At 40.5% G+C, this 17521-nt stretch overlaps 1 protein-coding gene across 2 annotated transcripts; it reads right to left on the bottom strand.

The window, feature by feature from the left end:
• Window positions 1-199: 199 nt before the first annotated feature.
• LOC135253694 (collagen alpha-1(III) chain-like) lies at window positions 200-16832 on the bottom strand. 2 transcript variants are annotated; one of them, XM_064333290.1, is made up of 28 exons: window positions 16381-16832; window positions 14785-14886; window positions 12589-13954; window positions 12085-12155; window positions 10946-10999; window positions 10376-10495; window positions 9562-9600; window positions 8494-8547; window positions 7299-7352; window positions 6558-6665; window positions 6149-6202; window positions 5757-5810; window positions 5554-5598; window positions 4699-4752; window positions 4567-4611; window positions 4425-4478; window positions 4285-4329; window positions 4131-4184; window positions 3033-3077; window positions 2798-2851; window positions 2471-2515; window positions 1913-1966; window positions 1544-1651; window positions 1283-1336; window positions 993-1046; window positions 772-816; window positions 424-469; window positions 200-245 (listed from the first exon to the last, which is right to left on the bottom strand). In XM_064333290.1, the coding sequence occupies exons 1-28, from the start codon at window positions 16417-16419 to the stop codon at window positions 241-243; spliced, it is 2922 nt and encodes a 973-aa protein (XP_064189360.1). In that variant the 5' UTR covers window positions 16420-16832; the 3' UTR covers window positions 200-240. The 2 variants fall into 2 exon arrangements, with proteins under 2 accessions (XP_064189360.1, XP_064189361.1); XM_064333291.1 differs by lacking the exons at window positions 200-245; window positions 424-469; window positions 772-816; window positions 993-1046; window positions 1283-1336 and having other exon boundaries at window positions 2479-2515.
• Between the last annotated feature and the right edge of the window lie 689 nt (window positions 16833-17521).

Raw genomic sequence — 17521 nt, 5'->3', positions numbered from 1 at the left:
CAAAACTGCCAACAAATACTAGTCTGGATAAGACAATTAAACTTTTTTTTATGATTAATTCTTTATTAATTTTCTTCATTGGAAACACAAACACACTGACACAACACAATCTTCTGGAATACCAGCAGTCACATGGCAATAATAAGTATTGGCCAGTCTTATCAGATAGATTTTAGAAAAATAAATATTAGAATACATGCCTTAAGACCTTGAGGTCCAGTTACCCCTGCAATTCCTGGCCTACCCTATGAGATACAGCACAAAATGAAAATCCAACAAGAACATTTTACAATTAACATAGTCACAAAGTTGTATTACATATTCTCGTTTGAATTTTTGAGTCAATGTTACAAACCCCCCAAAAAAGATCAAAAGCATAGTTAAGATAACATAAAAAGCTGAAGTACATAATAACCTTAATACCAGGTTCTCCTTCAGGTCCTTGCTCTCCCAATTTCCCCATCCCTCCCTGTGAACAACACATGCCAAGCACCAGTCACGTGGCCAATCAGCTGACATGCTAGGGAGAGCCAACTGATTCATATTGGTGTAAAAGATAGTGATATTTTCACTACTGTTATGCTGTTATTAAAACCAATTAGGTACTGGTTTTAATTAATTATGACATCCAACACTGAAAACAACCAAATACCTAACACTGGAATTCTACAAGATAAAAAATTAAATATTTTGCATATCACTGCCTTCAAGGACTGTATGAATAAGCGTACTGAGTACTGATCATGAAAAGGAAAATGCTTCTTCTATTACCATAGGGCCTGGCAAACCAACAAATCCTCCACGACCAGCATGACCCTTAAGGAATAATAACCAAATAGCAACATTTTTAAGACATAATGATACACAAATGCATACAATGTATTAATTTAGTACTGGTGTTAAAGTCTGACGGTCTTGTGGATCTGTCTTTCCCTGTCAAAAAAAGCAGCTCTGCAACTTAAAACAACATAAGCTATAATATTTTTCACTACCTTCATTCCTCTTGGCCCAATAGGTCCTTGTGCACCAGGGGGGCCTCTGGCACCCTAGAGGGCAAAATGTTTTAAATAAATCATTAAATATTGACTACAGGGAGCAAGCAGTACTTCACATGGAAACAGAGATACAATATCAGAATATTTATATATGGGATATTTAATATCCTGAATGTTTCCATAATTACTCAGGAAGAATATATTATGTAGTCCCATAAAAATTCCCTCATTGGAGCATTATGACTATAGTTTATGTTGTCATAAAGCATCAGCATTAATAAACTCACCTTTAGCCCTTCTTTCCCTTGTTTGCCCATCTCTCCCATTATCCCATCATGACCCTTACAAAACACAGAACAACAAACCACGCAAAGCTTTGAATACGGCCCTGTGGAACTCTCTCTCAAAGGAATCCAGTCAGAGCTATTCATATTTTAACATCAATCATGAATATTGAAAAGCCTACTTCCAGACATTGCTTGATATTGCTCTATAAGTGATGGTATGAACGGCCTATCGCAGGGTGTGAATGTAGAGACCCCACTCACTGTGGGGCCTTGAGATCCTGGAGGGCCTCTCGGTCCTCCTTCACCCTGAAGGCCCGATGGCCCCCCTCTGCCTTTGAATCCCTTACTTCCTCGAGGACCAGGGGGTCCCTGTTCAACATCAAAAAGACCGTAGTCTTATTACGCATAGTAGGAGTTTCAAAGGGTGGGCAGTCAGAACAGGAAAATAGTGCGCATGGCCAGGGGCACCACCAGGGATTTTGGGCCCCACAAAAAGATTTCACACATATATATATATATGTGTGCATATATATAAAAATATTACGAATACATTATTTAATCCTGGTACAGGCTACTATTATGGCTTTTGCAACAGAACCAAAGGTTCACTGTGTGATCATGTCTACATACCTGGTCTCCATTGAGCCCAGGTTCACCCTTATCACCCCTTTCAGCATTGGGCCCCTATCAGACATGGAAAGACACACAGAGAAAAAGCTACATCGTTACTACATGCTCAGAACCAAAGGGAATACTTCACATGGAGGGAACTGTGCACGCTTATACTACAATTTGGTTCACTTTATTGTGTGGAATTTGTGTCCTTACAGTATTTCTTATATCCTAGTAAAACGTTACAAATGTGTTTAAAGAGAGAGATAAGTCCAAAGAACGTGCATATGTTTATCAAAAGGCAAAACAACTCATTGAATTCATATTGAAATGGTGAATTGACAAAAGGCTGTGATTCTGGTTTATGCAGTAACTAATTTTTTCTAAAGCATGTTACCCACAAGGATTTAAACCTGCATCAGGGACTGACTTTACTGTCCAAAACTTGTTGTGAAATGTTAGCGTTAGGCTTTGTGGGGCACACAGGGCATTGTGCACATGCAAGCTATTCCTCTGGTGGTTGGGAACAGATCACACATAAAAAAGAGATAAAGGGGTTGCTTTAAGAAATCTTACTGGATCACCTGAGGGTCCAGTTTTTCCTGGATTTCCATTGGCTCCCTGGAAGACAAGGGAAGGCAAAGCACTTACCAAATAAATTACAAATTGTGAGGAAATCCAGTACTCGAATCTATTCAATAACCATGTTCATAAACGGTCGGCAATGTTAATTACTGTTGAGAGACTGTATATCAGTCTAAACCCTAACATACTGACAAATGCTTAACAATTACTAAACATTTTATTGAGTCATTTTGAGAGAATGACCAGGCCTGAGGTTCCTCTGCATTAACCAGCCTGTGTTTGAGCGGGATGTTGATGGAGGGGGCGACAGAATCTCACGTTTGGTCCAGAGAGTCCCGGCTCACCTATCTCACCCTCGATACCCAGCTGCCCCTGCATCAAGAAGAGAAACAAATTTTGAACTTAGCCACACCCTAAATACATTTTGTGTAATTGTTTTCCTGCATTTATGTTAACGGCTTGATAAGAAACAGAAATGATAGAATGCATGAAACAGATTTTGATACTTGTTTGTTTGAGCACTCCAGGCTTCGTATTTACAGAAGACACTCACTGGATCCCCTTTGGGACCTGGAGGTCCGTCCCTGCCTGGTTTTCCCTGCAGAAACACAAACAAAAAGAAGCGAACACACATTGCAAGATGATAAAATATGACAACATTAAAACTGATAATGTCAGATGTGAAAACTGCTGCTCGAATGACATCATCTGAAAAATCACAAGTGATGAAATACAGTCAGAGAAAAATTGGATAATCTATCTATAATGTTTTGCCTGTAATTAATTTCAAATACAGATTCAATTTAGATCTTTAAAAATTGTCACGGGTGTATTAGGCAAGTTACATTCCAAGCAGAACAAGGTAGCAATATCTCTTCGAAACCACTTATCTCAATTAATATTCATAGTGAGTATGGCAGAGATTGCAGTCATAAACTAAGTCCCCCTTCAAAGACATTCAAGAGCTCATATGAAAAATTATCATACCAGTACCTTTCCTGCAGCATAATTTACTTGTCTGCAGTCTCACTGTGGCTCATAAAGTGTGGTTCAATAAAGGAAGATATTAAATCCCGTTTGAACTTCACTGAATCTAATTAATTGTAATTGTCTGAATGTTAATTGTACACAAAGACACCTGCCACATATTTTACCCAATAGCTGCTGGATGAGACCAACCAATAAAAAGTAAAACTACATTAAATATCTTTCCTTAAATTCTTTGTCCCCTTTTCTCCAAATTTGGAATGCCCAGCTGTATTCCTAAGCTGCATTATTTGGTACAAACGCCATTACAGTCTCTGGTATGACATGGGAGAGTGAGATTGATGTTCATTCCCACTGACTGAATCTCTCACTGTCAGTCGAAGTGATGGTACCATTATGTGATCCCATGTGCATCTATTGGCCACAGTCTGCCACACACCACAGTAGCAATAACAGCAGTGAGTAATAACAGTATTGAATAAGATGCACGTGGCAATATATGCAGCAATTACTCTTTGTCCCCCTGGAGAAATGGAGTTTACCAACGTGACTCAAATAGCACACAATGTCTTATGAGAGCAAGACTGATGAGAAGTGCAATGGGATGGTTGCCTCTGTTCAGACCCCATCATCCAGTTAGCTAACAATTATCCACTCAGCCTACCTGTGGCCCACGGACTCCAGGAAACCCAATGATGCCATCAGGGCCAGGCTCCCCCTGTAACAGCACACACCCCCGCATCAGAGGCACTGTGACCAGACAGGTATTGATAGGTATCGGCAGTACAGATACGATCGGTAGAGGCCGTGATGCTTACATGTTGGCCAAGGGGCCCCCTCAGGCCAATAGATCCTGGCTGGCCCTAATAATACAGCAGAGTCATTAATTGGGCAATTATTTCACGGAGGCTAAATAAATATTCAAGGCGCATGCTGTTATTGTCTAATGTGTTCTTACGGGTGGCCCGTTAACTCCTGGGACCCCTTTCATTCCTTTTGGACCCACGATTCCCTGAAGAAGGAGAGAACGGGACGGATCAGTCGACTGGATTTAATCCCTGAGTTATTGAGGAAAGTGCATGAAACTGGATCCAGCTTACATTGGGCCCTGGTAGTCCTGAGAACCCAGGTGCTCCAATGTCCCCCTGGATGAAAGGCAGAGGTTGGCAGTGAGACTCAGTGGCCGCGGGACATGTGGCAAAAAAAATGTGTCTGGAAGCCGAGGTACTCACAGGGGGTCCAGTTGGCCCCACAAATCCCTGTGGTCCTCTTGCTCCCGGCACTCCCTGCACAACACAACTGCAGTGAAAGGCCTTCACTAATTATGCCCCACCTAGATCTACATAACTGAGGAGACGTACACCTGGACCACTATTCACTTTAAAGTATATAAATCTATTTCTGTACTGCCTATTTCTACATACCTCGACAAATCATCGATTCGTAAAAATTTTGTTTGGGGAACTGGCTCCCAATGTACTGTGATGCTCCAATACTAAAGAGTGGTATTCATGCATAGTGAGAATGACCTATCCTTGCAGAAGGCAACTCATTACAGCAAAAAGAACAGAAATATCAAAATAATATTAAAAAAAACAAAATTAAAATGTCAACAAAAATGTACGTGTGCCTATTTTGGAGAAACTGACATCTATTGACCATGAGAAGCGCTAGGTAAGAGGTTAAATGGGCAAAGCTTCAAGTGAGTGAGGCGTGGTTCTTGCTTTGTTGTGAAAGACAGCTCAAGTGAAGGAACTTTGAAAGGGGAGCATTGATTTGCTGATGAACAGATCTCTTCTGATGTGCTCCCTTGTATTAATTTTGTTAGGCTGCTCCCTCACTTCCCTCAAAAACTCACTATTTATTATTACCATGTGCAGGCTATCCAAGGGCATAGCTTGCACAATCCCATGGGTCTCACTTTTTTTAAAGATGTTTCAGATAATATTATCACTAAATAAATAATTTCAGCTTTCTATTAATGTAAAACTACCGTGTGTGTGTGTGTGTGTGTGTGTGTGTGTGTGTGTTACTGAAATAGACTTTTAAACAGCTTACTTAAATATTGGCTGAAAGAAATTACTCACAATGTACCCTGTAATCCCAATCGGTCCCCTGACACCTTTATTTCCCTATGGACAAAAAGGAGCATAATCAAATACATTCAGAGAGCCAAAGTATGCAGTCATTTTCCACTGCGACTACAGTAGAAACCATTATATAATGATCCTCAAATGTAATTTAACCAATCTAAAAAGTTAAATGATGATGCATTAGATTATTATCTGACCTTGTCACCCTTTGGGCCCCTGGCTCCCTGAGGGCCTATTTCCCCTTGATAACCCTGAGCAAGATTCAAACGTTGTGTTAGACCCCATGTGTTACAGCTAATTCATACTTATAGAGTATATTTACATTAGATGAGGATGGAAACCTGGAACTAGACAGAAAAATCAGTGGGTACTGAACCAATAGAACAGCCCAAATAGGAGTTACAAAGCATTCTATTTGCATAGTACATTTTATTTTCATCTCAATGCTTTTTAACTCTTTAGCGACATTTTTCCAAAGAATTACCAAGCAATTTCCTGTCACATCTACCTCCTTTCCCATAATGTTGGTTTTCTACGAAGTTGTGTGGAATAACTGTATTGTCCAAAAATAAATCTGGGCCATTCTTACCCACTCACCCAGCTCCCCTTTGTTGCCCATCTCTCCCTTGTAGCCCTGAGGGCCCTGCAAGCAGATGCACCCCCATAAAAAGAAGTCTTTAAAGAGAACAGGTCGGGTACTTGAGGAATGTGTTGTACCTAAATTATGCTTCCAGTGCATTTGCATGTATAACGGCATGCTAGCTGGTACTGTACAGTAATGGGAACTTGATGCAATGTTTTATTCAGTTATGGGAAAATTGATCATTTACAGTCACAAAATACCACCTTTTTATTATTTTATTTGCTTTTCCCTATCATTATTTTACTCCTAGCCAACCACCTGGTAAGGCCTAAATCACTTCCAGTGGAATCATAACTCAATCATATTCCTTTTACTTAGATTTTAGTTTCTTCTGATGCAGGTTCAGATTTCGTACCTGCTCCCCAGGTGGTCCTGGTGCACCGCTGGATGCGTCACCTCCAGGGTAACCATCTTGTCCCGGTCTACCTGGGGGACCCGGCAACCCCGGGGGCCCTGGGTCACCCTGATAAAATTTCACAAGGTGGGGGACGTTCAGCTACACGGTCCATCCCAACAATAATACGGATGCATGTACAGTTATCCCCTACGCACCACTATGAATTTCCTCCCTATAATCAGCCTTTAAGGCACGTCCATTCTGGACGTGAAAGTGACACATCTTTTGCCCAGACACACACTTGGAGCAACGTCTGCTGAAAGAGGAGTCCTGGCACTCAGTTGCAGGACAGCTTGTGAAGTCTGCCGCCCAGCCAACACCACCACTCACAGAGTATGGGCATTGTGGAATGTCTGCGCCTTCACAAACTATTGAAATATGCCAGTGTTAATGAGGGTCACTGGATGATGCTGGAAAAAGATCTCACCACAACATCTCATCTCTCAGTCATGGCCATGGTGTAAGGAATCCAACACAGGCATTGCCAACGGCGTTGTTGAGATATATTCACAAGCCATATGTGTGAATACATATCACGGGTAAAATGCAATCAGTTGCCTTCCAAGTCGCTCTGGATAAGACTGCCCGCCAAATGCCAGGGAAGAGTAAGTCCACATCGGAGCAGAGTTATGTACTCTCACCCACATATGTCATCGTCAGAAATGGATACTATGAAAGAGAGTAAACAGAGATACCTACGATTCTCCCTCGTTCTCCCTTCCTCCCAATCTTCCCAGGTATCCCTGGGGGCCCCTGCAAAACAGGTGCGAACTTTGAGCTGTGGGCACAGACTGGTAGCAATTTCTCTTGGTCAAATTTGAAAAAATCTTATTAAAACAAGGACAGTTAGGGTTGGTTTCCCTGACATGGGTTAAGCCTAATCCTAGCCTAAAAACTTTTTTTAACAAAGATCCTCACAGAAATGTTCTTTTAGTCTAGCACTGTGCTTAATCTATATTGGGGAAATCAGCCCTTACAGTTACATACTAAATAATTATGTTTGATTTGAGCATATTCCACAATTCATTCCAATTATATTCACTTACAGTACACAAAGTGCAACTTACAATAATAATCCATGATGCAGTTCTATGTGTCTGAAAATATTATATAAAAAATAATTTAAAAACAAAATGTTTATTTTTCTGCAGCTAATAATACAGTCAGGTGAGTAAAGGTCTCTCCAAACTCAGATGAAATTCACGCTGCCACAGACTCAGTTGAGCCCCAGGCCATGCAGTTGTAAACCATTAATGCAACATCAACAAGCACCTTACTATTGGTAAATGGTAACTATTAAATGCTGTAGCATTGTAAGCAACTTTAGATGTGATTCAATTGAATGGATCAGTCAAAAAATGTCAGCATTCATTTAGCAACAGGCTGCAATACCTGAATAATGGTACAGAGGGAGCTAAAGACCTACTGAATATATGACATTAAAGGGATAGGCTTTGAAGTATTAAAAATATTATTTCAGTTTTAATGCATATTTTCTATTAACTCAAACTGTCAGCTTTACAATGGCATGTATCAATGCATTCAGGGGTTGAAATTAATTTTCTCACATCTATGTACACATATTAACTTCAAAATTCAAATTCATATTTAAAGTACCATGAAAGATACACTGTAGCTAAAAAACTGAACGAGTAGGCAAACAGTTAATGTAAACCAGAAAATACATTTTTAAGCAATAAAAAGAGTATACTGTTAACAATCAATTTATGAACATGATGAAATCCAAAAAATGTCACAACATTTGTTCTTATTTTTTCTTTTTTGCCACAATAATTTCTATAGTGCATTTACTGTGGGTCATTATAAATGATACTTTATAAATGGTGAAGCGCATGTGAGCTAATTAAAACATGTAAGATACTATGGTACTTACGGATGGCCCTGGATCACCTTGGAGTCCATATGGTCCTTGTGGCCCCTTCCGTCTCTGGAGATGACAAACATACATCAACTGTTGTTTTTCTCAATATAATTGAGTATTCCATACAGATGTCACACTCCAAAAATGCAATTTCCCCAAATGTAATACTGTTGTTAACAATGCCCTACAATGTAGCTCACAACATTGTATTTTCTGATATACAATGTCACACTCCAAAAATGCAATTTCCCCAAATGTAATACTGTTGTTAACAATGCCCTACAATGTAGCTCACAATATTGTATTTTCTGATAATATGTAATCACTTACTTCATTGGAGTTTTGCATAGTAACTGAGAATTTGACTGCATAGTAACAGAGAATTTAATACTTTGTATTCAGGTGGCGGTAAGACGATTTCATGGTGTCTGGATTTTGCCAATGAGTGTCTGCCCAACATAATTGCTATTCACTTTCCAGGTGTCCGGTCAGTTATCTTGTGAAAAATTCACAACATGAGTTACTGTTCCATAGACCATTTTAAAAATGTGGATTGCTAATCTTGTGCAACGTGCATACAAGGAAACGAGAACCACGTGAAAATTAGTCAGTTTATCATTTTTACCAAGGCGAAATAAAACGCGGACCTAAACTGCATTAAAATCAAAGAATTTCCGGTGCAAAGGATTAATGAAGCCGTTACTGACGTGGGCAATGCTTGTTTAAATAACGTTTTCAGACAAAAGACTTTCGGAGACATTTGCCTTTGTGTCGGCTTTTTTCCTGTAGTAAAAATGACAGTGTCAGTTCACGACTCTCCATAGCAAGTTATTGCATCATTATAATGGAACCAAAGCACTGTAAATAAGGATTTACGTTAACTCATACGTATTTTAGCCAGCACTTCATGTCTTCCTGCAGTTATATGATAGTGGTAGATTTTGGACAGAAAAGGAACATTAAAAACTATACTGGAGGCGCCTAAACTGAAGCTAAAATTATATTTAAAAAAAATTAAACCCCATAAAAAAAAAGATTTAAAAAAATGTCATGGAAAAGTCTATTTGTGAAATCACTTACCGGCCAAGTGGAAATAAGCTTTTTGTATATTTTCTTTTTCTGTGAGAATAAAGAGAAATATCTAAAGTCACCCGTTCAAAAATGGTGGTGAATTTTCATGTTAGCCTAGAGATGAATGCCTATCACAGGCAAACGTCTGTCAAACGTCTGCACTTTATAACCTTAACATGCCACTGTATATTTATTCTGTGAAGATTCTGACAATAACAATAACCTATTAAGTTTTACTTCTTACTGTAAAAGTTCAAACTCTGCCCATACTGGAATTCCCCAATCCAGGCAAATCCACAAATGCTCTGGCAGCTGACATTTTCTGTGACTTAATTTTCTTGTATTTTAATCCCCCGCTATTAAGAGATGTCATGTGTAGTGTAAATATTATAAATACAATGGCATACATTTAAAAATGTATTTTAAAAATCTAATCAAATTTGATCCTGGGTGGCGCATGCAGTTGAAGTGCTGCACTTCTACAGTCCAGATTCAATTCAGACCATTCAGACCAGAGTGTGGCTAGGAGACCCAAAGGGCAATACATGGTTGGATCAACATAGGGTTGTAGGATTTTAGTCGGCATGGCAACCCCTGCAGCATCACTCAGCAGGAGACTCTTCCAGACCAGCAGATGTTTTAAACCCCCACCGGTCCACGAATGCAATCTCAATAGTCCCCATGCCTCATTTTCAGCAGAATTCTGCACGGCCCTGGGTTAACACGTTGTACAGAACAACAGCTTGTAACTTCATTTTACAATAATTCTGAAATGTGAACAGTCGTGCACAAGTAACGCAAGATCTGTGTGAAATTAATGCACCTTGAACTTCACCCATTCCTCCTCAGATGTTTTCCACACCACAATGGCAGGCATACCAGGTGGACCATAGGCACCGGGGTACCCTGGTGGCCCCGTGCGCCCTGTGGGCCCAGCATAACCCTGTGTGGAGACAAACAAATTACTCTGTTAGTTGCCCTGTGTGATGCGTGGTCATCGCATTACCAACAGCCAAATCTGTTTCAATTCATTTATTTCTGTTTCAACTGTACAGAGTCCACAGTCATGCATGCTGGCATAATGGAAGAGCCGATTTCAGTTCACTCTCCCTCCCACTGCACTCTCAGCCTGATATTTGGGGTGTAGCTGAGCACAATCAATGGATTTCTTGCTGTCTGATAACTGCCACAAGCTTCGGTATCTGGTCAAGATATACACGTAAATGCACAAATTCAAACAAATAACACACAAAAGTATTTATTTGTACACACAGACACACACACATACACATATAGGAAATATATGCCTATATCCTTATAAATATGTGGCAAATGTGAGAAAAATAAAACTAATGTAAAAGCAATGGTTTTTGTATGAGATTTGAATACAAACTTTATCTCCTTTTGGCCCAGGTGGCCCAAGCAATCCAGGAGGGCCCCTATGACCCTGAAAAACACGACAGAACAATTAGCTAACACAACATCTCCAAGGTTACCGGTTAAAGACATCTATCAACAGAACCTCACTACATGTATTGCAACAATACAAAATCACCACTAAAGGGGCTGCCATGTTTTTACGCTTACTTGACCTCTCTACTCCTCAACCCCACATGATCCGTGAAAAAAATCTTTGACTGCATGTCCCCTCCCCCTTTAATATTTTTCTTTTCTCTGTGTTGCACATTAAGCACAAACACATCCATAAAACCCCTTCCCGTAAAAGTTCCCTCTCCCCCTCTCTCTCTCAATATTAATTGAATAAGCTGAACAAACTCAATTTCCCATGAAGGCTTTCAGACATGGCACGTCTCTCTTGTGGCCAGCTTGCCCATGTGACGTATTTATTGAGCACTGTTCAGTGTGTGCTTACAAGAACGCTGTCTAGTGCTCCAGTTCTCATCAATACTACAGAATAACCACCAGTTATTCTGGGTAATGTGTTTACCCAAAACAGCTTTTAAAGCACGCATACATTGCAGAAAATAAATGTTGCGCGTTAAATACATTTTCTTAATAAACTTGTTGAATTATTTATACGCTAGGTGAACACTCCAATCAAGGGAGACTTATAATGCCTTTTTGTTTATACAACTGACAAATTCTAAAATGTATATACACAGCTTGGATTTTTCCTGGAGCCAATTATTATCAAGGACACAATAATGATGTTTCGCTACTCCTTCTGTGCCCATTGCAATCAGCTACATTAGTCACAGCAGTTACTGCCACTTAAGACTGCACAACAGACACAGATGCTGCTGGCAGACCACAGTTTCCTGATTGACAGGAGGACTTTCTGTTAAGTTCTGTGATGAGGTGTTCACGTCTCACAAAACCTACCCCTCCCTAGGCAACGCTACAGTCCGTTTTGCACCCGTCTCAGACAGGCTGTCTGTGGAACTACAGTGGGAAATGGCACGATCAAGATTCGGTCTACACTGTGCAGTACATCGCCGTGTCAAAGAAAAGGGGTCCGAATGCCGTGTGCCACTTGGAGGATATTTGCATTCGTTGTGGAGGATTTCTCACCCGTGGGCCTCTTGGGCTCTCCGTGTTGGCTGGACCTCTGCCCCTGTGGGCGGGCGTTGGTTGAAGTTTGCCTGAAATGACAGGAAACAAAGAGGGAATTCATCCTGGGCACACCCAGCATCCTTTGAGGTTTCCGAAAAAGAGCTGTTGGCAGGGGATGAGGCCTGAGAGGGTCGAACAGACATGTCGACAGCCTCCTGGCCTAAGCCCCCCCTCCAAATGCCCCAGAAGCCCTCCTCTATACAGGTTGCTCTGATGAAGGAGAGGTAACACACGGGCCAGAGATCATGCAAGCACATACAGTACAGTACTGCTCTCAGCCCCTCTGCTTTCAGTAGTCATGTGAATGCAGGCTGTGAAGGGGACAGGCCCTGTAGCTCACCCGACATGCTGACATAGGGCAGCCCATAGCATTTGCAGACAACACGTCCACCATTTTGGTGCAAATGTTCTGATCTGACCCTTTGTTCTCATGCAACAGCTGTCCCACAGAAATGGGCTTACCTTCCAGGATCTCAGTCGTGGTTACTTCTGGTTTGCCTTGGTGTGTCATTTTGCTGTCCCCTGCATCTGTCCCTCTTGCTTTGGTTGTAGTCGCTTTGTCCTTATCTGTCAACTTTGAAATGTTTGTTGGTGGTCTATGAATTGCTGGATTTACAAGCAATGTTTTCTGCATCCCTGGCAGTACTAGAGGTGCAGCAGTTTCCATTTCTTCATTCACTCTCAAATTATTAATGGTTGTATTTCCAATTAGTTCCCGGTCCAAAGGACTTTTGGCTGTCCATTTTTCTGACGTAGCAGACTGGTTTTGACGAGCTGGTCTCTGCATAGTTAAATCCATTTTCTCAGGCTTTCCACGTGACACATCTGGCCCTGTGAGATTGTCCGTGATGTCACCCGGCAGAGCAGCAAACTGTGAGTTATTCATCATTTTAGAGTCCATTAGCCCAGACTGAATTTCCAACTTAATTTGTCCCCCTGACAGTTCTGACTCCAACGTTGTCACTGCAGTGCTGTTCTCTGTGGAAGAGACAGAAGAGGTTGGAGGAGCTGTCTGCTTAATCATAATTTCCATATGGTTTATCTTTGGGTCCACAGATTTTCTGAGATGTCTTGGCTCAGGAGGCCTGCCTGTTATTGTCAGTGTCACTTCTGTGACGCTCCCTGACTGTTCAGTATTTCCTGTAAAATTAACGGCTTTTCCTGTAGCATTTAGACGTAGGCTGTCCACTGTTACACCTATTGAAGCAGTGCCTTTTATCACATTCCCTGACGTTGCCTCATGTGTTGTGTTTGGGAAGAAGAGATGACTCCATTTTGAAGACGATGTTAAGCTTGTGAGCTCTTCTCGGCCACCTTCATCATCTGTTATCGCAGGCGATGAAGATTCAAGCAGAGCTATTGGTTCTGAAAGTGTGTCCGTCTTTGCTGTCTCTGTGAATCCTATCACCATGGAAGCATCATGTACTCCAGCCTTTTCCAGACCATTTCCTTTATTGTTGTTTATTTTATCCCCTGGCAGCACTGTATCCTCTGCTGACAGAGATGTGTCATTCTTCCCTCTTCTCTTGTTTGGTGCCATTGGCTTATCTAAATGTGCTGTTGCAGTGATCTTCTTTGGTCTGGGTTCCTGTCCAGACTTGATCTTGGCTGGTGCTGACTTTTTACTCGTTATGATTTGTTTCTTGGGAGATGAATGATATGGTCCCTCTTTTCTTTGGTTGTTGGCCTTTGCTGTTAAATCTAGCTTTGCTGGCCTGTGTCTTTGACCAAGCTGTACTATCTTTTGCCCTGAAGAATCACTTTGTATGGGTGATACTCTATTCCAAGGTATTTCCAGAGCCTCTTCAGTAAGTTCACAGGAATCACCCTGTAAAAAACATAATTAAAACTATGATTTAAAAAATAGCTAACAGCACACAATATGAGAAGATAAATACTGTTTAATTTGAGGGTGATTATATTTAGGTTTATACAACACCAGATGATTCACTGCCTTTTTGAGTCTCAACAACTTGTTAATGTTAATGTAAATCTTTCTCTAACTTGCATGATCTTGCAGATTTTGCACAGTGCAGCTGTAAAAGTGTATTAATATCAGTGTTTAAATAATTACTCACATAATTATAAACACAATGTATATGGAGAGGAAGTTATGAAAGGTAAGGTGACAATATCAGATGCAGAATTATTTGCATGTGATAAACACTCTCAGGGAGCAAGCATGAAATAGTTCCAAAACAATTTCATGGTTATGTTGTAATGATGTCTAAAGTCAAGTTCACCATACAAGCTTGCACTGTCAGATTTTGTAGTGCCTCTGTCTGATTGCATAGATAGGACACTAAAGGCAAATAACTGACCATTGTAGAAACAATACTTCCCATTATGGTTTATAATCAAAGAAAATATATAAACACTGGCTCAAAGAAGCATAATGATTTAAATTTAAAGTGTTTGCTAATTATATCTTTACTTTTTTCAGTGAAACTATAGGCTGTAAAAAGACCTTGTGCTGTCTTCACTGTTGGAATGTCTCAGTGCTTTTGTACAATTTCAGATAGAGTTGACTATAGTTTCACTGTCTAACGTAAAGATAGAATTAACATACAATACATTTTTAAATCTATTTGTGTGCAACATTCCAACATATTTTTTAAGCAGTCAATTCATTAGGAATGGGAGAACCCCTTAAATTACCTGTGTATCTGGATCCCGCAGGGTGGTGGAGTTGTCGGCTTGACAGTGCAGTTTAGCAGCTGTAGGATCACCCAACACTAAGGTAAGCTGCTGTATAGTGCCCTGCAGGAACAAATGTTCTTAGTGATACATTACTACACCTGTCTGGTGTCCTCATTGCAGCTTGCGGTGGCCCCACGGTTCAGGAGCCATGACCTAATTTCATGAGCTCAGGCTCTCAGACAGCTCTGCAGTTAAACTTCACTTGGTGGCTGTCCGATTGAGGTGGGCTTCTCACAGTCGCTGTTTGTCTTTCTCAACCAGGCTACAACTCACCCTAGGTCCTCTTCCACCCAGCCGGCCAGTGCGTTTGCACGACACAGTGAACACGGCTTGCTTTTCCAGAAGTGAGCAAACTAACTGAATGGTGCCATTTTGTCAAACGCAACCTTGCTAAATTTTCAGTCTGAAAGGGATTTAGGCACACAGTAAATCAAAGTCTTTGTGGGCAGTGCCTTTGGACCCTCATTCTTAAGATAATTTACCAAAGAGTCTCGGTCTATATTACATTAATTGGATTTCAAATAATTACACTGACTGCATAAACAAACTCCTCTGAAATCTTACCACTGGACAAAACTTCACAGTAATGAAAAGGCATATAATTATCTAACGATAATAAAATTCAAGTACTTCCATAAACAGTAATAAATCAAAATATGTACACACCCACTGTCCTTCAGTGATACAATATCAACTTTCATGCTTCATTTTGTTGTATATGGACATTAGAAAACAAAATAACACCTGACTATTCCAGGAAACTGATGTCATAGTCAAATTTCATAGTAAAACAGTTTAATTCAATTAGGAATTAATTGATAATTATTTATGAAGCTTACGGCAATTAGGATGAATAAAAATGGAAGGGATGTAAAATAATGTGAGGCTATGAAGCCTTTCTGTGGCCTCGAATTTTGTGGTGCAAGAAACTGCAAATGTATTTTTCTGTTTGATTTACGGGAATGCCTTGTGATTGGGAAAAATCATCTGCCTTGTCCTCATCCTTTCACACGCCTGTGAAAAATTTTGGGTTATGATCTAGGACATTTTTCAGTGACTGACTGACATGGTGGAAATGTCATGACTGGACAATGTGGAAAGTTTGTATAAGACATCACAGAGACAGACTAGCCACATTATAGAACGAAGCAGCAGCAGCAGCAACAACAACAACAACTAGAACAATCATTATCATCATCATCATCATCATCATCATCATCGTCATCGTCTTCTTTCTTCTTCAGCATCATCCCTACTATGACCAGGCCCAAGCCTCAACTCCAATAGTTCTTGAATATTTTCATACCTTGCCTTTTGCTTTTCAGTTTATGTATTTGTTTCATATACTGTACTCTAATCATGCATATGATATAAATCAGTTTCTTTACGAAAATGAAAAATGCGAAATATGAAAACTAATTTGTAACGGTGTTTACTGTTCAATCAAATAATTATGGTATCCTTATTGTAACAGTATGAGGGCATACAGATTTAATTTTAGAGAATCTCTGATGAAGCCCTTAGTGTCACATGATCAACACAAATGCAACTTACACAGCAGAGCAGCAGAAGAAACAAAGCTGAGACCTGCATTGCTAGGCAATCACTTTCAGTCCTCAAAAAACCAGGATTGCCTTCTGCCAAACACCCAGAGGTCCCTAGAACAGACCCTTCCCTGGAGAACCCCCGGCATTGGACAGTCTCCCACCGAAAGGGGCCATGGCACCCCCGTCAGGGCTGAGGATATATTCCAAAACCAGACAGTCACTGTTGCCAAATACACATCCACACGGGGAGATCTTCACTTCTCTCTGTAAAGCTTCCGATGAAGAATATCCAAATTCACAATTTATTTCCACTTACATGTGACTCAAATACACTTTATGGCATGTCATGTCTTTATTTACGATTATTATTCAGATGGGTAACGAATGGTTTTTAACTAATGGTTACTTTTTTTCCTTTTTGTAATTCCACGTCTACTAGAAAGACAGAGTGGAAGGAGAGTTTTATACAGGGCACCAGTGAAGCAGTGTTATCATAAGACCTTGAAATGTGGGCGGGGTGTGACGGCAGTGCTCGTGTCTCACTCAGACACCACCCACTCCCCGTGTCCACACAGACACTCACAAGGTCAGGCCTGCCAGACACACACATCAAACACACATATGATGAAAGTGCCTTTCCCTGGTGTCAGTAGAACTGTTGCTTTTACTCCAGAATTTAACTTCTAGTTCATTTCCTTCTAGCCATCTCAGTGATTTCTGACAAGACAAATGGAAGTGCAATAAAGCTGAAAATAGAATCTAAACAATTTTCACAAAAACAAGTACACCCCAGACTGACAACTGTTTCTCACAAATCAACAAAGCTCACAAGACCCCAGGCTCAAGTGCATTAAAAGGGGAAGCTTGTTGACTACTAAATACCTTCATAAACGTAAAACCCGTCTTTTAAAAATGAGGTGTCCAGTGTCACAAAATAATGTGAAGTTAAAGGAAGCTGAAATAATGTTCAATACAAAAACAAACCATCTGGTTGTGGGATATGACAGTATTAACCCCCAGGTCACGTGTCTTCCTGCCCTGTTTCATACCTTGGACATTTGATCCACAAGTGACTTACGGACTCTTCCTCTCTTTTCCACGAACATCCCTTTCTAGGCCCTTTGGACCACATGAGGAATGTGACACCG

Source organism: Anguilla rostrata, chromosome 4 (genome assembly GCF_018555375.3).
Source record: "Anguilla rostrata isolate EN2019 chromosome 4, ASM1855537v3, whole genome shotgun sequence".
In the NCBI taxonomy this organism is placed as follows: Eukaryota; Metazoa; Chordata; class Actinopteri; order Anguilliformes; family Anguillidae; genus Anguilla; species Anguilla rostrata.
Note: the sequence above shows the minus strand (reverse complement) of the source record. Positions and strands in the feature narration are given on the sequence as shown.